Source organism: Aotus nancymaae, unplaced genomic scaffold (assembly GCF_030222135.1).
Source record: "Aotus nancymaae isolate 86718 unplaced genomic scaffold, 86718_ANA_hifiasm-v0.15.2.pri h1tg000016l, whole genome shotgun sequence".
Taxonomy (NCBI): Eukaryota; Metazoa; Chordata; class Mammalia; order Primates; family Aotidae; genus Aotus; species Aotus nancymaae.
In genome coordinates, this window is record NW_026988428.1 from 7,299,019 (window position 1) to 7,322,603 (window position 23,585).

General features: G+C 40.4%; 1 protein-coding gene across 1 annotated transcript in view; it reads left to right on the top strand.

Annotated features, from left to right (window-relative positions):
* Positions 1-1,005: 1,005 nt before the first annotated feature.
* The window catches only part of UBE2N (ubiquitin conjugating enzyme E2 N), a 35,344-nt gene continuing 12,764 nt past the window's right edge, over positions 1,006-23,585 (top strand). Inside the window, exon 1 of the mRNA XM_012469335.3 lies at positions 1,006-1,131. Within this exon, the coding sequence (XP_012324758.1) occupies positions 1,102-1,131 (30 nt within the window). The 5' untranslated portion in view covers positions 1,006-1,101. The remainder of the gene's footprint in view (positions 1,132-23,585) is intronic.

A 23,585-nucleotide genomic window follows, 5' to 3' on the forward strand; every position in this document is an offset into this window, starting at 1 on the left:
TAGCTAAGGGCCAGGTCTTGGCAGACCTGCCTGGGGACAAAACAGCTCCACTTTCTCCTCCCACAACCTCGGAAAAAGTTAACTCTCTAAGCCTCATTTGTAAAATGGAAATAACACCTCCTCCTTACGACTGCTGTGAAGATGAAGTAAAATGCTTGCAAAACAGTCCATCACACAGCAAGCCATCCAGCATCAAGACAAAATGCTTCCCCAGCAATTCAATTTTCGGGCACCCCCACTCTAATTCTCTCATAAGACCTCGCACTCCATGGGTAATCTCTCGTTTACGGATTACTCTGGGTTCTTTAAACCTTTCCTTGGTCATTCGTCCTGTTAGCAATTCTGTCTTGGCCGCTAGGTCCAGGCGTTCACAACCGTTTTTCCCGCCTCCGACTCGCTCCAAATCCTTTTCCTTCAGACTACCTGAGGCCCAAGGGGCGTGTAAGAGGTCCGATTTATACAATTTAAACATCAAAATTCCCTCAACAGGGTGTGGGTAACTGAAAAGACCCCCAGTCAGAGCTTTGCCACCGAGTTTCGGTCTTACCCTCCCTTTGAGCTTTGAGGAAAGACTAAGCGGATCAGCCCCACCGCAGTCGTTCACTGCAGTGCCAGCCGAGAACGCGCGCAATGCAGGCAGAGCTGAATGAACGAACGCGCGAAAGAATGAATGGCCTATGTAGGAGGCCGGGCCTATGTTCCTCTGTTACGTCGCCCACCGGCGCGGGCGTGGCTACGGTTAAGAGGCTTGCGCGCGCACCCGCGCGCCGCGCATTACCACCGTCGTGGGCAGGCTCGGCCACGAGCGCCATAGCTCCGCGCCGCCTCTCTTAAGTCCCTGCCTCGCCGCGGCGCGTCACTTCCGCCACCCCCGGCCGAGGTTGGGGCGGGGCTCGCGGGGGAGGGGGCCAGGTCGGAGGGAAGCCCGCCCGTGCCCAAGCCCGCGCCCGAGCAGGGACTACATTTCCCGAGGGGCCTCGGCGGCGGCTTCGGCGACGGGCGCGGTAACGTCCCCCGGAAGTGGAGCTCGGGACTTCCACTCGTGCGTGAGGCGAGCGGAGCCGGAGACGAGACCAGAGGCCAAACTCGGGTTCTGACAAGATGGCCGGGCTGCCCCGCAGGATCATCAAGGTAACCGCCCAGGCCGGCCTCCAGCCCTCCGCTCTGCTCTTGTCGGCTCGGCTGGGCGGGCAGCACGGCCTCTCGCCTCCTTCGGCTCGCGGCCCGCGCTGGGAGGCCTGAGCCGGCGCTGAGAGGGTCTGGACGCGGCGGAGAGGGAAGTCGGGTGCTGGGGAGGGGGCGCCGGGGAGACTTCCGGCCGCGGCGGGGCAGCCGGGCAGCGGGGACCGGGGGCTTCCAGGCGGCCGCCCGTCGCGCTAGGGAGTCCTGGCCCGAGCCCCGGCGGAGGGTGGAGCAGCAAGGCTGCGGGGCTCTGGGCTTGGGTGCGGGCCTCCGTAGTTTCTCAGACCACCCCACGGCGGAGGCCTTGGGCGCGCGGGAATCGCGGTGGGGGCTCGGACTCCGGGCGGGGGTTGTGGCCCGACAGGGTCCCTCGGCCACCGGGCCCCTCTTCTCGGCCCCGACAGGGGCGCGGAGGTGCGGCAGCCGCGGGTGCAGAATGAATGAACCGGGAGGGTCAAGCCGGGCGGGGCCCTGCGCCCCGGGAGGTGGCTCTGGAGGCCCGCGCTTCTTGCCGCGATCAGCACATGCTCGCCCCTGGCTGCCGCTGCTATCTGGGTCCGGGAACGTGGGGGCTCCGCGTCCCGCTCCCCTTGCTTCCGCGTTCTCCTCTAAATACGTTTCCGCTCGTTTATCTCTGCGAAGTGATTTTACTCTGGTTGGCAAACTCTTTCAGAGCTGTTCGGAGGAAATAGTTTTAACAGCAAGGCTGGGGGAGGGCCGCAGTTATGGGGGATTCTCTCCCTCTCCTCTCTTCTCTCTCTCTCTTCTCTCTCTTCTCTCTCTCTCTCTCTCTCTCTCTCTCTCTTCTCCGCGCTCTCTTTTTTGTAGAGATGGGGCCTCGCTATAGTGCCCAGGCTGATCTCAAAACTCCTGACCTCAGAGATCTTCCTGCCTTGGCCTCTGTGGGGGATCTCGTGAAATCTTTTGCCCCTCGATTTGGTGCGCTTTAATTATTAATTGGCTGTTTATTAATACTGTGCTTTGACAGATACATGTGGATCCATAACATTTTCTATTCTTTGATTTTGTAAAGTCTTCACCAAATATTAACAAGTCTTCAGATGTGAGATACTTCTTGCCATCCACAACAACTAAATCTTAAATTTTTGTGTCAGTTTTTATGAGGGAAATTAGTTGAACATTTGTGTGGCTAAATGCGTCAGTTAAGGTGACTAAATTGCAGCATCATTTTGCTTGATATAACCTGGCAAACGTGTATGTTAATCTTGTTCATTCTTGTAAAATCTATAGGGAGATGCATATACTGTATAGTGCTTCATGCAATTTCATTTAAATGTATCTGAGATGAGGGAGGTGTCCTTGACCTAAGGATGCTTGATGTAGAAAAATAAGACGTTTTTCTATGGTAGAAATTCTTAGAAATAAGAGAAGTAGAACAGATTGTCAGTGAGCACCAGAGTGTAATAACGTGAACCTTCATAGTGCGAAATCTGTTGTGTGTGGATTTATCTAGGACTCTATCCAAGGAGTTTTAATTGTCATATGTATTGGCAGGTCCTTACAATGTGATTTTAGTTATAATGCAGTCACATGGTCCCCAAAGATCATGTTTATTGAGGCCCCAGTTGAAAAATGAATAGGAAGTGATATATAGCCATACACCAGATATCCTTGAGTTTTTGTTACTTAGGTTATTGACTAAGTACATAATGCAAGTTGACATTCATGATAATTCTCTAAAATACATAGTGAACTAAACATTTAACAAGCATTTTTTCCATTTTTGATTATGAAGATATGCACAGCAATAAGAAAGCCTTGTATGAAAAAATAAATTCTGTGGAACCTTGTTTATAAATTTACAGAAATGGTTTAAGGCAATAAGTTGAAGTCCTCATGATTTAATTCATTTGGTATATAGTAATTTAATTTACACTGGGCATTACATTTTGCCGTTTAAACTAAGACAATAGGAACATACTGTAATATATAATCTTAATTTTACGGTATCTTGTTGAGAACATCTATCTAATGAATGGTACCTTGATTTAGGTTTTATCTTATTTAATGTCATTTATAGCTTAAAAGGATGGTTTTCTCCGATCCTTACAGAGGATTAAAATATTAGATTTTTTTAAGTGCCCGTGTTTGTGTTATGTAGGTTGTTCCATAATCAGTGAAAATGCTTTAAAAAAAAAAAATCAGAATTTATTTAAAAAATTTGCCTCTTTTCTGTCAACTACTATACAAAGTTCTGTGTGGTAGTTGGGGGTAGTGGTATTGTCCTGAGGCAAAAGGGACATACCTTTGTTGCTTGGACTGTTAATTTGTTTTATTTCTGGGTGATGTTCGCCTTTTTTTTTTTTCTTTCTTTTTTTGAGACAGTCTCACTGCCTCCCAGGCTGGAGTGCAGTGACAGGATCATGGCTCACCACAGTCTCCATCTCCTGGTCTTAGACGATCCTCCCACCTCAGCCTCCTGAGTAGCTGGAACTGCAAGGTGCATGTCATGACACCCAGCTAATTTTTGCCCTGTTGAGACAGGCTGGTTTCAAACTCTTGACCTCAAACAGTCCACCTACCTCAACCTCCCAAAGTGCTGGGATTACAGGCACGAACCACTGTGCCCTGCCTGACCTTTGACTTTCAAAGGATGAAATTTAGTGTAGATTATAACATCAGTGTTACCATTCTAATCTAATGAAAATAATAAAATTAAGTGGCTTGATATGCATGACTGTTAATATTATGCTTTCTAATGTATAATGTTAATTTACATTTGTAGATTTCATTCTTTTTTCTTTCCTTTCTTTTTCCTTTCCTTCTCCTGTCTCCTTCCTTCCTTCCTCTTTCTTTCTCTTTTTCTTTCTTTCTTTCTCTCTCTTTCTCTCCTCTCTTTCTTCTTTCAACGGAGTATCCCTCTGTCGCCCAGGCTGGAGTTCAGTAGCACAATCTTGGCCTACTGCAACCTCTGCCTCCCAGGTTCAGGCGATTCTCCTGCCTCAGCCTCTTGAATAGCTGGGATTACAGGCATATGCCACCACACTTGGCTAATTTTGTATTTTTAGTAGAGATGGGGTTTCACCATATTAGCCAGGCTGCTCTCGAACTCCTAACCTTGTGATTCTCCCCACCTTGGCCTCCCAAAGAGCTGGGATTACAGGTGTGAGCCACTGCACAGGCCTTAAAGAACTAGCTGTAGATTTCTTAACCATTTGATTCTTAGAGGCATTTTTGTGAACCAGACAATATGTTTTGCAGTCTGGAAACTAATTTAGATGACTTTCCTAAGGTAAAGCTGTCAAGAGGCGGAATTTGGATCTTGATTAGTGTAACCTTTCCCTGTTGTTACTGTAAAATGACTAACTATATAAATATAAGATAATTTTCTGGACTACTGTTCACCTAGTTGCTATCTCATTTAGATGCTTGTATCTAATCCAGTAGCAAATTCTGTAGGTTCCGCTTTGAATATATATATACTCAATCAGACACTTTCCCTCTGTTTCTTTCAAACCTCTGTTCACTTCCATCACTTACTCCCTGGCCTGCGTATTAGCCTACTTTGGAGCAGCAGCTAGTGTTATCTTCTTAAAATATAGAACATGTTACTCCCCTGCTAAAAACTCTGTAGAGGTTCTCCATCACACTTAAATTAGAATCTTGCCTTTTCCCCCCACTAGCTATAAGGCCCTACATTCATCTGGGATCTGCCTACCTCTGAGCTCATCTGCACTTCTCTCCTTGAGTCACTCCACTGTAGCCACACTGTTGTTTTGCCGTACCCTGAACAATAAGTGGTTGAGCTGATTCCAGTCACCAGGCTTTCCTCCTGTTTATTGCATTGCTTGTTTTGTCCAGTTGTTCCGTTCGTAGCTCATATGTTGTATCCTCTACCTAACCTGTACCATATAAACCAGTTTCCCTTTTTCCTCTCCTGCAATTTGATCCTCCTATCTCCCTTTCTTCTGTGTAGTGCTTATTACTTTTCAAAGTTATGTTATTTACTGTTCATGTCTCTCTATTCCCCATTAAACCTTCATGAAATTAGGGACTCTTGGGTGTTCTGGGCATTGCTCATTCATGCCTGGACCAATCCTTGGTGCATAGTAGATACTGAAATATTAATTGACTAACTGAATAGATGAGCCTTAATCTCTTTGGAAGAAAGTTTTAGGAGAGTTGTTATTCTATATCATAATTTGAAATTGTTACTGTTTACTGTATTCTGTCTGAACCAATGTCTGAGCTAAGTTAAAATTAGTCTCAGTTTCCACTCATAAGCTCATTTAAAAACAAGACATATAAATCTTTTACATTATTTTTGTGTGTGTGTGTGCCTATTCTGTTATGTATCTTTTATGTTATTAACTAGGAAAGCACACATAGAGCACATTTGAAAGGCTCTGAAGGATACATAGAGAATCCCTCATCTGTCCTTCAGCATTCCAGTTCCCCTGCTTAGACAACCACTATTTGTGTTTGTTTTTTGAGATGTAGTCTCCCTCTGTCTTCCAGGCTGGAGTACAGTGGTATGATCTTGGGTCATTGCAGTCTCCATCTCCCAAGTTCAAGCAATTCTGCCTCAGTCTCCCAGGTAGCTGGGACTACAGGCATGCACCACCATGCCCAGCTAATTTTTGTATATTTAGGAGAGATGGGGATTCACCATGTTGGCCATGCTGGTCTCAAATTCCTCAAGTGATCCACCCGCCTTAGCCTCCCAAAGTGTTAGGATTACAGGTATGAGCAACTGTGCCTGGCTTCAACCACTATTTTTATTGTGTATCCTTACAGAAAGACTAGAGCAACTTTGTGCTATAAGTTAGGCGTCTTCTCCTTCTCCTGCAAATACCCTGATACTCTTCTCGCCTCCTCTAACCACCTATGTAGCTTCAAGTTGACTTTTTTTTTTTTAAAGAGACAGACTGCCACTTTTGCCCAGCTTAGAGTGCAGTTACTTTTCACTTTTCACAGGCGTGTTCATAGTACACCATATACTACCTCAAACTCCTTTTATCAGGTGATCCTCTACCTTCAGCCTCCAGTAGCTGGGATTACAGGCATGCACCATAGTGGCCAGCTTTGGCTCATTTTTTCAGAGGGCTGTTTAATGAAATCTTGTGGTTAGACTTTATTTTATTTTTTTAATCTTGGAAATTTTAATACTTTTTCAATAGAGATGGGGTCTTGTCATGTTGCCTAGGCTGTTCTTGAGCTCCTAGGCTCAAATGATTCTTCCACCTTGGCCTCCCAAAGTGCTAGAGTTACAGGCATGAGCCACTGTGCCTGGCCTAGACTTTGCTGTAACTAATTGCTTATTCATAACTTTTAGATCATTTCCTAAATTGTGTTATATAAACGATGCTGTAATGAAGTTTTTTATGTATGGTATTTTGCACAGGTGTGAGTCTTGGTAGTTGTGTTTTTAGCTAGAACGTTAAGTTTTGTTTTTCTGCCTTATTTCCTGAAACAAAGCTCTTTTAGCCAATAAAAGTGACTGAAGCTGGGCTCAGTGGCTCACACCTATAATAACAGCTCTTTGGGAGACTGAAGCCCAAGGATTGCTTGAAGCCAGGAGTTTGGGACCAGCCTGAGGAACATAGCAAGACCTCTGTCTCCACCAAAAAAAAGTGAACAGTTAAAGCTTAAAGTCATAAAGGTTAAGAGGTACCTAAAATATCCCTCAAATGAGAAGTTTTCCATAATTCTGTCATAAAGAAGAATCACTTTCAGGAACCGATAAATGAGAGGTATAGTTATGTCCTTGGTCAAAACCAAATCTGTTTCAGCTTTACATGTTATATTGGTATAGTGATGGACATTCCTTTAATCGTCTTTTCAAAATAAATCATGAGGGCTGGGTGCTGTGGCTCATGCCTATAATCTCAGTAGTTTAGGAGGCTGAGGCAGGAGGATCCCTTGAGCCCAAGAATTTGAGACTGGCTTGCACAACATAGTGAGACCTTGTCTCTACAAAAAATAAAACAAAAATTAGCCAGGTTGTGACACACATCTTTAGTCCTAGCTACTCAGGAGACTGAGGTGGGAGGATCAGTTTGGTCCACAAAGTTGAGCCTGCAGTGAGCCTAGATCGCGCCACTGCACTCCAGCCTGGGTGACAGAGCGAGACCTTGTCTCAAAATAATAATAATAATAATGAAAATGATAAAATATTGCCTTGGGGAAAAGTAGTTACCTTACCTTAGGGGTTGACTTATTTGATTAAAACCTAGTGAGCCAGCCTGCTGAAATTAGAATTGTACCAGTCATTCCCAAAATTTACTTTTCGTCTTCCTCTCCCACTGGCCCCTTTTCTATGGTGCTGAAAAATTTACTTAAAACAAATACGGCCGGACGAGGTGACTCACGCCTGTAATCTCAGCACTTTGGGAGGCTGAGGTGGGTGGATCATGAGGCCAGGAGTTCGAGACCAGCCTGGCCAGCATGATGAAACCCCATCTCTACTAAAAAATTAGCTGAGCGTGGTGGCACACGCCCGTAATCCCAGCTACTCGGGAGGCTGAGGCAGGAGAATCACTTGAACCTGGGAAGTGGAGGTTGCAGTGAGCTGAGATTGTGCCATTGCACTCCAGCCTGGGCAACAAGAGCAAGACTCTGTCTCAAAAAAAAAAAAAACAACAACAAAAACCATGTAATTGTAATCCCAGCACTTTGGGAGGCTGAGGCAGGCAGATTACAAGATTAGGAGTTTGAGACCAGCCTGGCCGACATTGTGAAACCCCGTCTCTACTAAAAAAAAAATTTGCTGGGCATGGTGGCAGGTGCCTGTAATCGCGGTTACTCAGAAAGCTGAGGCAGGAGAATCGTTTGAACTCAGGTGGCGGAGGTTGCAGTGAGCCGAGATTGTGCCATTGTACTCCAGCCTGGGCAACAGGATGAGACTCTGTTTTAAAACAAAAAAAAAACCTTTAATTAATTAATTTTTTGAGACAAGGTCTCTGTCACCCAGGCTGAACTGCACTGGAAAAACGGACTTTTCTATTTGGTGTGATTTAGCTTCAGATTCTTAAAAATTGGATACAGTCTGATTTTACGTTGAGACTTGAGTTTACTTTTTTAATAGGATTTTAAAAAGTACATGCATTATTTTTTCCTATTACTATTTAAAAGCCACTCATTTAATAGATATTCTAGTGCATAAGTTATTATTATTATTATTATTGAGTAAGAAAAGTGATTTAGAAAACTCACCTGTTGTTTTTAAGTCCTGAAAATCCTTGGCTGATAGTAGTTTTTTCCAACTAAAAGCATGAAAAACTTACCATGATGTTTTAAAAATTATCTACCTCTGGGTGGGGGGAGGGGAAGTTAGCCAGGCATGGTGGTTCATGCTGTAATCCTAACAGGAGACCGAGGCAAGAGGTTCACTTGAAGCCAGAAGGCTGAGGCTGCAGTGAACTATGCACCACTGCACCCCAGCCTGGGTAATAGAGGCAAGACCCTGTCTCTAAAAAATAAATAAATAAAAAATCTTACTATGATGAAGATGGATTTGTTATTAATTGTAATTAAGATCACCTTTGGAATTAAAAAAAAAACAAACCAGAAAACTTGTAAAAATTTGGCCAGAAACAGTGTGGTTCTTTAGTTCTTTCAGTTGACTCACTTAAGAATTTTCTGACCTCTTCCTAGGAAAAGAATCTATTTTTTTAACTTATGACTCTGGGGATTCAGATGCTTGCCAAGTTTATTTGTAGATTCCCTAGGTCTCCATGTGTTCCACGTTAAGAATCCCTGGACTGCCTTTGGTAGTGATTAAACTTTCAGGCTCTAAAGATACTGTTTTAATATACTATCTAATGTTTTGATTATGAAATGTGAACATAACTGAAAGTAAGTTAAAAATAGCATTGAGTTCAGTATTATTTTTCAAGTTCCTCTGTGTCAAGCAGTTCCTTTAGTCCAGATTGATCAACTCATGCACAGTTGAAGTTGAGTTTTGCCAAATTATCAAACACTTTAGTATTCACTGTGCTAAAGACTATGACCAGAAATGTTATGCATTTGCTTTGCTGAAGTTTGGAGTTTTTTCCACACATGTTAATGACCATTCTTAAAACCAGAGTTTTACATATTAGAGAACATCTGTTCTGTCCTTTTCTTTCTCTGGTGAGGAATTTGTAGGCCAAAGAAGTTGGATGACCAGATTCCTGATGTGCAGTTCAGTACTTCTTTTTTCCCTATACCTTATAGGATAGTTTACCTTTGTATAAATGGATTTAAGAAGAAAATATGCTACAGATTCAAGTTGTATGGATTCTGAACACATATTTTCTGTTATAATGAATTATGGATGCCTATGTGCTATAGAAAAATACTAGAAACAAGGAAATGAGGACAGAAGCATTCAGCAGAGGCTTTTGACATTACAATTGTAGTTATCATTGTTCTGATGTAGGTGCCTTATTTGTATCTTATACAGTGTTACTATTTTTTGTTTTTGAGACAGAGTCTTCACTTTGTTGCCTGGGCTGGAGTGTGGTGGCGCGATCTTGGCTCACTGCAACCTTTGCCTCCCAGGTTCAAGCAATTCTCCTGTCTCAGCCTCCCTGAGTAGCTGGACCACAGGCATTGTGCTACCACACCCGGCAAATTTTTGTATTTTTTGTAGAGACAGGGTTTCACCGTGTTAGGATGGTCTCAGTCTCCTGACCGCCTGCCTTGGCCTCCCAATGTACTGGGATTACAGGTGTAAGTCACCACGCCCAGCTCACAGTATTACTTTCTAAAAACAAAATAAATCTGAGAGGCATAGTGTATGTAGTAATGCTATATCAAGAAAAAATTCTTATGTGTGTATGTGAAAAATGAGTTGGACTGTTGTTTCATTATAAAGTTGAAAATTTCTTTGCAAATGTAGTATATGAAGGAATTACCGTGGATATACCATTTATCAAATAATAGGGAATCTTATAACTTCAGCTAAAATCTTAGCAGCTTTTAAAATTTCTTCCCAAGTTAAGTGATTGGTGGCCCCAGGGTCTTTGGTGGCAGAAACATGACTGTATGGTTAGAGGAACTGGATAATTGGTTAAGAGCCCTCAGAATCAGCAGAAATAATTATTATTCATTCTTTCAAGGGCTACATGACACCATTGGGGGCATTTTATATTCTTTAAAAATCCTGAATGAAGCTATTCTGAAATTTCTTGAGTACAGTTCTGAATTGACCAGTAACTGAGATGCTTCTGAATAATTAGGATTTTACTGTAATTTAAAGTAATTTTAGACACTGGTTTCAGAATCTAAGGCTGACATATTTTGCATTACAAAAAATTGGCGGCTCGGCCTGTAATCCCAGCACTTTGGGAGGCCAAGGCAGGCAGATCGCCTAAGATCAGGAGTTCGAGACCAGTCTGGCCAACATGGTGAAACCCCATCTCTACTAAAAATACAAAAAAATTAGCTGGGTGTGGTGGCGTGTGCCTGTAATCACAGCTACTCGGGAGGCTGAGGCAGGAGAATCACTTAACTCGGGAGGGAGAAGTTGCAGTGAGCAATTGAGCCACTGCACTCCAGCCTGGGTGACAGTGAGACTCCCTCTCAAAAAAAAAAAAAAAAAAAGACTATGTTTTTAGATTTTCAGTTTTTTTTTAGTTTTCAATACCTTCACATTATGTCTCTGTCAGTTTGGTTAGTTTGGGCAAATAAATTTGTATTTTCAAAGTCTTTACAGTTCTAGGGATTGAAGGCATTGTAGTTAAGGAAACACTAGAAAGAAATTTAAGAAATTTATGTCATGAGACCATTGGTGATTTTTTTGTTGCTCTACAACTTTCTTCAGATTCCTTTATAATTTATACTCAGGAAAATGTTAGTAAGTAGTTGGTTTTTTTGTGACTCTTAAAGACAACTGGATTACCATGTTACTATGTATGAGGCAGGGACAAAGTGGTTTTAGTAACCTAGGGAGAGCCCATTGCCAAATTTCAGTTTTCTGTAACCTTGTGATTTGTCATTCATAAGATGTGTTTTAGTTCAATTACTTGGACATTCACTGAATGCATAATATGTGTTTAGCAGTAATCCAAGTGAACAAGAAAGGCATCCCTGTGTAATCGAAGACATAGTCCTGAAACAAGAAATTACGGTAAGATGTGTTATAAAAGAGGAATGCAAAGGATTTACCATAGTCTAAGGATGAAGGAAAAGTATCTGTTGAGAAAGTGTTTTTAAACTCAAAGAATAAGAGTTGGCCTGACCAAGAGAAGGAGGGAGTGTGAGTGAGTTTTGGGCACATGGGGCAGCAGATATGGAAGCTGGAAGGAGAGACAGAAAGCATGGCATAGTCTAGAATTATAGTATGTGTTGGATAATACAATCAGTCTTGTCAAGCAGAATTATAACTGTTTAATGACTGTGTTCAAAGAGATCGCATCAAAAACTGTTAGGCAAACAAAGTATTTCTAATTGTGAAATTCATATTTAGTCTGTGAATTATTCACCAGCATGCACTGTGGGAACTGTTCCTGAAGTGAGGTTGGTCATATAGTTTTTATTATGTAAAAATAGACATCTTCTATTCTAAGCACTGTTCTAAGCATGTCACATGCATTAATTTACTTAATTCTAATAGCAGTTTTATGATGTATGGATAGTAGTATTATCTCTATTTTACAGCTATGGAAACCTGCACAGAGGGATTTAGTAGTTTGTAGATCTGTGCTTTAAACCCAGGTGGTCTAGTTCTGTAAACTGGGTACTTAGGATAGAATACGCCAGAACATATCTGTCCCTAGATAATAACTGGCAATGCATGTATTTTTATTTTGACACATGAAGTGGAAACATGTTTAAGAACAGGATCTAAGTGCTTAGCTTTCTTGTTTTGGAGTTGTGGTTTTTTTTGTTGTTGTTGTTTGTTTGTTTGTTTGTTTGTTTTAAGACAGGGTCTCAGTGTGTTGCCTAGGCTGGAAGTGCAGTGGCATGATCATGGCTCACTGCAGCCTCACCTTCCCATCTCAGCCTACCAAGTAGCTCGGACCACAGGCATGCACTACCATACTTAAGTAATATTAAAAGTATATGCATAATGTAGAGACAGGGTCTCCCTGTGTTGCCCAGGCTGGTTTTGAACTCCTGGGCTCAAGTGATCCTCAGCCTCCCAAAGTGCTGGGATTATAGGTGTGAACCGCTGAGCCTGCCACTTTCTTGTTTTTTTTTAATCAGAAGTTTACTGTAATTTAATTAGAGGCTTTCTTACAAACATGAGACCCTGTTTAATAATACAGTTCACCTTAAGATAGAATGCATCTGGTCTGGATAGCATATTCTTTTCCTCTGCCTCCCCACCCACCCAGTCCTGGATTTGAGGAAGTTTGTGGTTCTGGTGAGGAGGGACTCTTTACTACTCTTTCTTACCAGTAAAATATACAGTCTTGAATCACTGAATGATGGAGATACTTGCAGAGAAATGTGCCATAGGCAATTTCATTATTGTGCAAACATCATAGAGTGTATTTATGCAAACCTAGATATTGTAGCCTACTACACACTTAGGCTGTATGGTATAGTCAGTTGATCCTAGGCTACGAACCTATATAGCATGTTATTGTACTGAATACTTTAGGCATTTGTAATACAGTGGTATTGGTGTATCACAATAGGAAAGGTACAGTAAAAATATGATATAAAAGATAAAAAATGGGCCAGGCGTGGTGGCTCACACCTGCAGTCCCAGCACTTTGGGAGGCTGAGGTGGGCGGATCACGAGGTCAAGAGATCGAGACCACCCTAGCCAACATTGTGAAACCCCATCTCTACTAAAAACACAAAACTTGGCTGGGTGTGGTGATGTGTGCCTATAGTCTCAGCTACTTGGAGTCTGAGGCAAGAAAATCTCTTGGAGGCGGAGGTTGCATTGAGCGAGATCGCCACTGCATTCTAGCTTGGCAACAGGGTGGGACTGCGTCTCCAAAAAAAAAAAAAAGATAAAAAATGGTATACCTGTATAGGGCACTTACCATGAAGGGAGCTTGCAGAACTGGAGGTCAGTGAGTGAGTGGATTTGAAGGCCTGTGACATTACTGTACACTACGATAGACTATGTAAGCATTGTACACTTAGGCTACACCAAAACATTAATTTTTTTAAATGTTTCTTCAGTAGTAAACTTTGGCTTACTGTAACTGTCACTTTTTTATTTTATAAATTTTAATGTTTTTAACTTTTGTATTAACATTTAGCTTAAAACACACATTATACAGCTGTGCAAAAATATTTTTTCTTTATATCCTGTAAGCTTTTTTTCCCTATTATAATCTTTTTTTAAATAACTTTTTTGTGAAAAACTAAGAGACAGACACACACACACTAGGCTTATTCAGGATCATCAGTATTACTGTCTTCCAACTCCTCTTGTCCCACTTGAAGGTCTTCAGGTGGCAGTAAACATACATGGATCTATCATCTCCTATGACAACAATACCTTCTGGAATACCCCCTGAAGGACCTGCCTGAACCTGCTTTACAGTTAACCTTTTTTTTTTTTAAATAAGCAGAAGGAGTATACTCTAAAATATAATGATTAAAGGTATAATATAGTAAATACTAGGCAATAGGAATATTTCAGCTCCATTATATCTTGCATTCATTTATATATCAAGTCAAGTTTTGTGTTTTCAATTGAAGGAGGAGATTTGTATCTGACTGAGTAAGGAATAATACAGCACATAAAATTCTTGCTTTTAACCCTAATAAAAAAAATCATTTCTTTTCACAGTTGGAGGCACAGAGATTTACAGCTATAAATCTTGATGTTTCTTACCTTTAGCTGTAAAAGCTACTCATACTAACACTTTTTCTTTTCTTCTTTTTTTTCCCGAGATGAAGTCTCGCTCTGTCACCCAGGCTGGAGTGCAGTGTTAGGATCTCAACTCACTGCAACCTCTACTTCCCAGGTTCAAGCAATTCTCCTCCCTCAGCCTCCCGAGTAGCTGGGATTACGGGTGCCCACCACCACACCCAGCTAATTTTTGCTATTTTTAGTAGAGACAGGGTTTCATCATGTTGGCCAGGCTGGTCTCGAACTTCTAACCTTGTAATCCTCCTGCTTCGGCCTCACAAAGTACTGGGATTGTAGGCATGAGCCACGGTTCCCAGGCTACACTTGCTAATAAAGCACCTTGTTTTTATTGTTGTGGTTTGGGTTAAACTACAGGTGCTGCAAGCTCTATTCAGGGGCCTGCACTGACTGTGATTAGAGAAGTACTTGGCCAAACCTTGCCTATTTCTTCTCCCAGTTTAATTGGCAGGGCTGCTGATGTATTGACAACAATGCCAAGACAAGAATCTACAGGATATTTTCTCTGAACACTTGTTTCTAGTCTGAGTACTTAGTTCATGGTTATGCATTGGAATTATCTGGGAATAGTTGTAAATTTAACTTTGCCAGCCCAACATATTTTTGTTGTTTTAAGAGCTCCAGATGATTTTAGTGTACACTTTGCAGAGACACTGGTCATGTGTGTGCTTGGCTTCAATGCAAAGAAAGATAGGTAGAATGGGTGACAAAAGTAAAATGATACAACTAGCGCAGCTTTGTATATGGAATACAAAGGCATCACTGGGAACACCAAAGAAGTGACAGCCTGGCCTGGAAAACCCTCAAGATTGGTTTAGGGAAAGGTTTTTAGAGGGTGATATTTAAGCTGAATATTGACGCATAAGTAGAAAAGTAGGGTAGGGGAGTAGAATGTCATCTAGGTTAGACATACCAAACCCAGGGAGATATTTGAGTAGTGCTAAGACTGTGTAACGTGAGTCAGCATGTCTGTGCTTGGATCGCAGATACTTAGCTTCAAAAGCAATCTTTTAATTTGAAGTTTCCTTTCTTTAGAAGTGTAGTTCATGAATATATATTCATTACTAAAATTCTGCTGGTTGGGTGTGGTGGCTCATGCCTGTGATCCCAGCACTTTGGGAGGCTGAGTCACATAGGTTGCTTGAGTCCAGGGGTTCGAGAACAGCCTGGGCAGCATGGAAAAACCCCATCTCTACAAAAAAAAATACAAAATTAGCCAGGCGTAGTGGCACATATCTGTAGTCCCAGCTACTGGTTGGGAGGCTGAAATGGGAGGATCACTTGAGCCTGGGAGGTTGAGGCTGCAGTGAGCCAAGATTGTGCCACTGTACTCCAGCCTGTGCAATACAGCAACACCCTGTCTCAAAAAACTAAATAAAACTTTGTTAACATGCTGAATATGTTGTATACTAAATAGTTAAATAATAGATAGTACTAAATTATTTCCCCTTCACTTTTACTATTCTGATCTCTAATTCATAGGTAAGATGCCAAAATCTCTTTGAAAATAGAAGGAAAACTCAAATGCTTTTTTTTTGAGGTGTAATTCTCATACCATAAAATTCACCCAAAGTGTACAGTTTAGTGATTTTTTAAAAATATATTCACGAAGTAGTGCAAGCAACATCATCACTTGCTAATTCCAGAAGATTTTTGTCACCCCAAAAAGAAAGACTCTGTACCCATTAGCACTCTACCCTCACTTCCCTAGCCCCTGGTAACCATTTATCTGCTCTCTGATTCTATGGATTTTCCTATTCTACACACTTCATGTAAATGGAATCATACTGTCTGTGGCCTTTTCTGTCTGGCTTCTTTCATTTAGCATGTTTTCCAGGTTCACGTATATCGTAGCATATATTAGTACTTCATTCCTTTGTAAATATTTTAGCTGAAGCATTTTCTAAATAAAATCTCTTATTAAGTGACAGTGCTGAAGGGAAGCAAGGTAGAATTTTTAGGAGATAGGTAATCTGTATTGACTCTCATAAAACTAGTCACATTTGAAGCCTGCATTGCTTTAGAACAGGGTTTCCAACCTTTTGGCTTCCCTTGGCCACATTGGAATAAGAATTGTCTTGTGGCTGGACACAGTGGCTAATGCCTGTAATTCCAGCCCTTTGGGAGGCCAAGGCAGGCCGATCTCTTGAGGTCAGGAGTTAGAGACCAGCCTGGCCTATGTGGTGAAACCTTGTCTCTACTAAAAATACAAAAAATTAGCCAGGTGTGGTGGCACACACTTGTAATCCCAGCTACTTGGGAGGCTGAGGTGGGAGAATTGCTTCCACCCTGGGATTACAGGAGTGAGCCACCGCGCCCGGCGATAATCTGTGAAATAGTAAAGTCTCTAACCAAGCTGTTTCAGATTCTTCCCAAAACCTTGAGGTAGGTGGAAGAATCTTTTAATGTGTCAACTTGTAAGTATTGAGGGAATGATCATTTTTTAAATTGAGGAAAGTGCTTATTAGATTTTTTTTTTAAGGGGAAGGGGAAGGACCTTATTAGATTGTTGAAGCTGCCTAGAGGGGCAAAAGAAAGATAAGGCTTGTATCTCTGGTGCTTCATATTTGGTTCATTTAAGTGTCTGATCTGTAGGGATAGTGTCAAAGCTAAGGCTTTTGGACAGAAGTGTGAAATAGTTTGTAAAGATTGGGTTTGGAGACTTACAAGTTTTTTTTCTGCATACTCCTGCCCTTTACAGCCACTACCTGGTTAGGCTTATCATTTTTGGAAGTTCATGAATTTCCTTTTTACCCAGTCAGTAATTTTCTTTCCTCTGTGGGGTTGGTCTCAGTTGTTCTGCAGTTGATCTGTTCTTTAACCGGTAAGGAATGTGAGACACACTGTGGTGTCCAGCATTGGGGCTGCAAACATTAGACCCAGGCCTTGACCTCTAGGAACTGGTTTAGTTAGAGAGACAGTAAGGTAACAAAGTATGTAAGGGATGGCTTACAGAAGGTTCACTCCTACTCTAGTCTGTTGCTGACCTCTTAACTGACAGTTGACTTTCAAGATGGTAGAAATACTGCTTTTTATGACTAAAATAATGTTTTATGGCTCAGCCAGCCTTACTTCGTAATTCTCTAGAGCACAACACTGATTTAGGGAATATGAAATGTGTGGTTATATATGGCAGGAACTAAGAATATGAAGCCAGGCTGCGCACGGTGGCTCACACCTATAACCTCGGCACAGTTATTTAGTCCAGCTGGATCTCTTAAGACTGGAGCCCGGGCAGATCACAAGGTCAGGAGTTCAAGACCAGCCTGGCCAACATGGTGAAACCCTGTCTTTACTAAAGATACAAAAAATTAGCTGGGTATGGTAGAGTGCACCTGTAATCTCAGCTACTCGGGAGGCTGAGGGAGGAGACTCGCTTGGACCTGGGAGGCAATGGTGAGCTGAGATCATGCCATTGCACTCCAACCTGGGTGACAGGGCGAGACTCCATCTCAAAAAAAAAAAAAAAAAAAAAAAAAGAAGCAAGAATCTGAGACCAGACTCTGAGTCTCTGAGTTTGATTTCTAGCTCTGCCAAATAGTAGCTTGGGCAACCTCATTTGACCTCTCTGCTTCTTTATCTGCTTAATATACTAATCTAGCCCTATGGTAATTGGAAGGATGAGAGTGTAAAGAACAGACCCTAACATAATACTGAGCCTTATATAGCATTAGTTATTACTGTTTTCTGACTTTGCAAAGATGCTACTTCGCCATAAACATAAAAAGATTGAATGACTTCCCTAGTATGTGGGAAAATGGTTTGTTCATTTATGTATTTGTTTCACAAAATAGATAACATTAAATATAGCTCTCTGAAGTGAGGCATAGATTTTGCTATCCATCAACAGTGGATAGCAAAATGGGATGTTTTTGGTAAATGACATTCTGATTTTATTAGAATTATATATGTAATCCATTTTCGATGGGTTAGGTAATAATAAAGTTGATTTTTGCAACTGCTAAATTGAAGGTTTATTCTTTACTCCAAAGTATTTAGGCCCTTTCACTGTGTAACTTCAAGGGGCGCCATTTATGCAGACTATCATGAATGGTCCTCTCCTGAAGCTTTGGGGTATGGTTAGCCCTGCCAGAGGATGCTTACTGAGAGGGAGACGACCATCTAATATCAGCAGGCTTCCATGCTTCCTAATTTATCTCAGAGTTAGTATGCAGAGTGTGAAGGACTATTTTAATTTTTCTTTCCTGATGGTTTGGATTTTGTACAAAATTGTGTTAGTAGCACAGTTGGATTGAAAATGCAAATCTGAGTGAAATGTAACTTGTTTACTTCACTGAGAAGTTCAACTGCTCTGCTTTCATCTGTTCTTGTCTTGCCTTACCTATTATGGAGTCCTCAGGCATTAAATTTTGTTGTGATTGCTGCATTTGAAACCAGAAGTAACCTGAAGTAGAAGAGTTGAATAAGTAGTACATGTTAGCTATACTAGTATAGTCACTAGCTCGTAGGTCAGGAAAAGTATCTGTTTATGCCATATGGTTTTTAAAGAATATTCATTTGTCTGTAAATCAACCAGCCTTGAAGAAAGCAGGCTACAGTGACACATGAGTGAAGAAATGTAAACATATTAAACCGTTTTTAAGGGCTTTGTCTTTATCAGAACAAAAAAATAAACATTCTAGAATGTTAACTGGATTTTGGTTATTAGGAGAAGGGCTAATTTTATTTAATGTTTTTCTTTAACCAGTAAGTGAAAAAAAAGAACTTGAGAAAAAAGCAGGTGCCTTTAGCAACAAATTTCTTCTTTATTTAGATATTGAACGTTGGCATAAATACCAGTGTTACAGTTCATGATATCCTTCTTCAGCAAGGAACACTAGAACAGTAATTACAGGCCTAAAGAATATTGTTACAAAAGGGGACCTTCCAGTAGAAAGAAGCATATAGCAATTAGATTTAGCTCATTCTGATAATGATAAAGTGTTCAATATTAGTGCTAGAAAGAAACTTTAAATGTTCAAGGGACATTTTAGAAGGCTGGAGAGGTAAATGATCTGTGTATGGTCGCTTATCAAATTGATGCAATGAAAATTGGAATTAAATTCAGATGTGCTAACTCTTGAGCTTCTTCCTCCCACCCCTGCTCCAGGTACACCAGGCTGCTTAGTTGAATTTAACTTTCTAGTGTGAAATTAGCTTCTCCTTGAAAAGCTTTTAAGTAGAAGTTCTTTGATAAAGAGATTAGTTGACTTGTACCCTCTCCTCTTTTGACCTCATTTAATCCCAAAGAGATACTTAGCTTCTTAACTTCTTTACCAGCCCTTAACTCCCTCCTGCCCTGGTCTGTTAACGCTTACCTTTTCTTCACTTCCTTTCCTATTGAGTTTAGACTTTATTTTTAGCAACCAACAGAAGCCAACTTCGGCTAGTTAAGCAGAAATCATATTAAGAATTATTAGGTACCTCATACATTCTTCAGGAGGGCCAAAGAAAAGAGGAGCCAGGAACAAACTTCAGAATCACATCACGGTGATTTCACTGCTCACACTGTGTGCAACACACTCTATATAGTGTGTGCGGTGTGACTGTTGATGTCAAGCACAGAATGCTACCACTAGAACTTTGTTGCTATCTTATTGGTAACTACTGCATTTCTCTCCAGACTGGATTATTTCTTAGCTTATGATGCACAGGGAGTGCTGCACGCATACTACAAATCTCATTTTGTTCTAAATGCTTTCAGGCAGTCCTTTTGTGTGACTACAGGTAAGTTTTTCTATTTTCTACAAGTTATTTAAAATTTTTACAATTTTTTTAAGCTCCCAGCTCCAACATTATACTAAGGAGTGGGAGCTAAAGGAACGTACGAGTAGAGGATTTACCATTGTTTAATAGTCAAAAATAGACAGATGTCTAAAATTACACATAAGGACCTGAAATGAATTACCAATATGAAAAACCAAGTAAAATTTTATAAAAGAAAAAACCCCACAATCTACATCATTTTTGACATAAAAGCTGGATTAAAGAAAAAACCAAGTTCACTAGTTTTTGCTAATAAATCTCATGATTTAGAAACAGGCTTTTAAAAAATTTCCCTAATTTTCATTCAAGACGAATACAGAAGAACATTTCCTACCTCACCTACTAAGTTACATACCCACTCCCAGAATCTTAAAATGTGCAGTGGGTTTGTTAATAGTGCCTTTAGAACCATGGCACACAGCAATCCCAGTGAACTGTGTTACTGAGCTCTAGGTCCTTCCTTTTCATTCAGCGTTCTGAGACATCACTGTCAAACCATTCCTCAGATGCAGAGTTCATTAAGACAGAAAGACAGCTACATTATTTAAATCACAAAAGTCTTATTTTTATTTTTTGAGCTGGTGCTAAAAAAATTTCAGGCAATGAAGTGTTATGTCATTCATCAAATCAGGAACCATAGAAAACGAAGAAGCTTAGCTGCCATGGGTCTACTAATTACAGTGTTGGATATTCAAAGGACATTTTTACCACCAAGAACTTCATTAGTGTTTTATGAAGGAATAGTTGACACCATCTTTAATTGTGATGCCAATATTTGGAAATCTTTCAAAAAACAGAGGAAAAAAGATGGAGATGAGGTTTTTAATCTTTCCAGAAAACTTAAAAAATGTCTTTAGAAATAAACACAACATAATAGCCCTGTAATCTGGTTCTGCTCTTCATATAATAATAGTATCCTAACTCATACCTCCTGTACCCTCTAAGACCTTGACTACTCACCATGAAATAAACTGTTGGAAGCCAGGAAGTTTTACTCTTCCGTCTAGTTAGTTAATACCACAGTGCTGGCCGGGCGCGGTGGCTCAAGCCTGTAATCCCAGCACTTTGGGAGGCCGAGGTGGGTGGATCATGAGGTCAAGAGATCGAGACCATCCTGGTCAACATAGTGAAACCCCATCTCTACTAAAAATACAAAAAAAAAAAAAAAAAAATTAGCTGGGCATAGTGGCGTGTGCCTGTAATCCCAGCTACTCAGGAGGCTGAGGCAGAATTGCCTGAACCCAGGAGGCGGAGGTTGCGGTGAGCTGAGATCGCGCCATTGCACTCCAGCCTGGGTACAAGAGTGAAACTCCGTCTCAGAAAAAAAAAAAAAATACCACAATGCCATGAACAAAATAAGCAATGAACAAACATTTGTAAGTAAATTCATATTTCAGTCACGAAACATTTTAATGCATATTGATTTCATGCAATATCGAAGACAGGCAACATGGTTTACCATCTAATAGATAATTCCAGGTCAAAATAGTATATGACAATTTTTCAATCAAATAAAGCAGTTTTTTTTTTCTATTTCATCTTTAATAAGACCATACTTTTCTATTTGCCAGTCCAAAAACAAGAAAATTCATGACATTATGGCTTAAATTTACGTTTTTCATGAAACACCATTTCATGATTATAAAGAGTTGAAAATAGCCTTTTTAACTCCTGTGCTGTTTACTGTCCCTGCCAAACATTTGACATTTACTGCTTATATAGTTAATTATCTCTAGTGTATACCATCAACATTAAGAAACAGACTCTGAAGCCAGACTGAGTAGAGCCCAATAGCTTGGATTTGAATCTTGTCTCTGTCATTTGCTAGCTTTGATTGATTACTTTTTGTTCCTCATTTGTAAAATGAGTATGAGGATTAAATGAGTTAATACATGTATAGCATTTAAGTCAGTATTTGGCATAGTTTGTTTTTAATTGTTACCCAAGGTTTTCTTTTATTAATTCTCTGCATATCTGGGAGCAGTGCTTGATAATTACATGTAGTCCCTGCTTTTATGGAGCTTACAGACTGGTGAGGAAAATATACACAAACTACAGTACAACCTGATGTGTTTAGTGGGGCAAAAGAATTGGGGAGGGAGGTAGTAGCTAAGAAAGGAATTCAGCTTAACAGTTTTTCTTCTTGGCGGGACAATTTGTTAGTACATTATTCTGATTTTTGTCCGTTGTCAGTGATTGAAATAATCTTAAATGCTATTCCTGAGATGGCATTTACCAAGTAACACAGCAGTTACAGTAATCCTCATCAGCTGTGTGTGACATCTAAGCATTGTAGACATTTGTTCACTGAACAAGCATTTATTTAGAATTTACCACCATTTACTAGCTGGGGATCCCCTCTTCAAATAATTTAGGGTCTGAGAAATAAACCGGCAGTTATTGTGCATAGTTACAGTAAATGGAGAGGTGGTAATGAACAGGAAACTGAAAGTTCACGGGAGAAACTTCCAGACTAATTCAGACCTGAGATACAACCTGATCATATATACTTTACTTTGTTTTTCCGAAGTTCTGGCTCCCAAGTCTCCATTCCCTTTTCAGTGAACTTCACAGAAATATTGATCTGGTCTTGGGTTGAGGGAAAAAATTAGAATGTAGAGATTTCTAGCCCAAGTCACCTGGCCCCATCTCTTTGTTACTACTTCAAGTGGAATAGAGAGTACTTTCCTACCTGTTACCTGTCAACCCATAAATAAAGCTTTTCCCCAAAAAAGGAATACCCTGGTCTAAAGTACTCTGAGATTTAATCTTTGATACCCAGAGTCTTAGAAATAGCTTCTTCCATTTTTCCTTCTCTGAATCTGCCACCTAAGAAATTGTGAGATTTAAGTATGTGGGAGTAGAGGGGAAAAGAAAACAAGGGAAGGGCATGTCTTCAGATTCATTATTCTCCATTTGACTTTAGGTTAGGCATTTTCAGGAAGTTCTCATGGTCCCAGTTAGCCTATCTGGGGGACTCTAAATGGTTAGGAACAAGATAGGCACAAGAGGTGAAAGCTGAAAGGAAATACAAAATCATCATAATTTTGCGTGATTCGCCTTTATTAGTTTTCTTAAGCTATTTTGTTTTATTTGCTTTTGGAATAACTATAGGTCTTTTTCAGGGACATGTTTTGGTGGATGCTAACCTTGCTTTGGTTTTGCAGGAGTGATCATATAATAAAAGTTTAAAAACTTTAGCAAACTTGGGTACAATCACTTTTAGGAGCATCAGTTTTTTCATTTACAAAAGAAAGGTGGTGAAGTAAGTAGATGATGTCTTTCATCCACTAGGGGGTAGTGTGTACTGTAAAAATTAAAATAGTTCCTCAGTGGTGAACTTTTTGTCATGCACTTAGCTTGTTTGAATTAATTTTTGTTCATTTAATGTTTTTTGAAATTGCCACAAATTTTTTTCAAACACAATCTTGTGACTGTAACAAACAGTAACTCTTGTTACATGCATTCCTGTTATTAGTGATGTGAAACGTTCTGACGTTACTTTTTGTATAGAATTTTTTGAAGGGAAAATAGTGATGCTTTAGTTTCTGTACAAAATTTTTTACCCATTATATAAAATAAGTTAAATCATTCTCAGCGACCAGGCAGTAACATTATAACATTATTGTCTTGTGTTTCACTGTCCAGACTGCTATGGGAGTTACTAATCCCATGTGGCTTTTGAGTAGTTGAAATATGACTAGTTCAAATTAATATGTGCTACAAATCACACAGTGGGCGTTGAAGGTCGTGAAAAAAGATAAAATACATCATTAATAATTTTCATACTGATTTCATGTTGAAATAATATTTTGAATACATTTGGTTAGATAAAATATATTAAAATTAA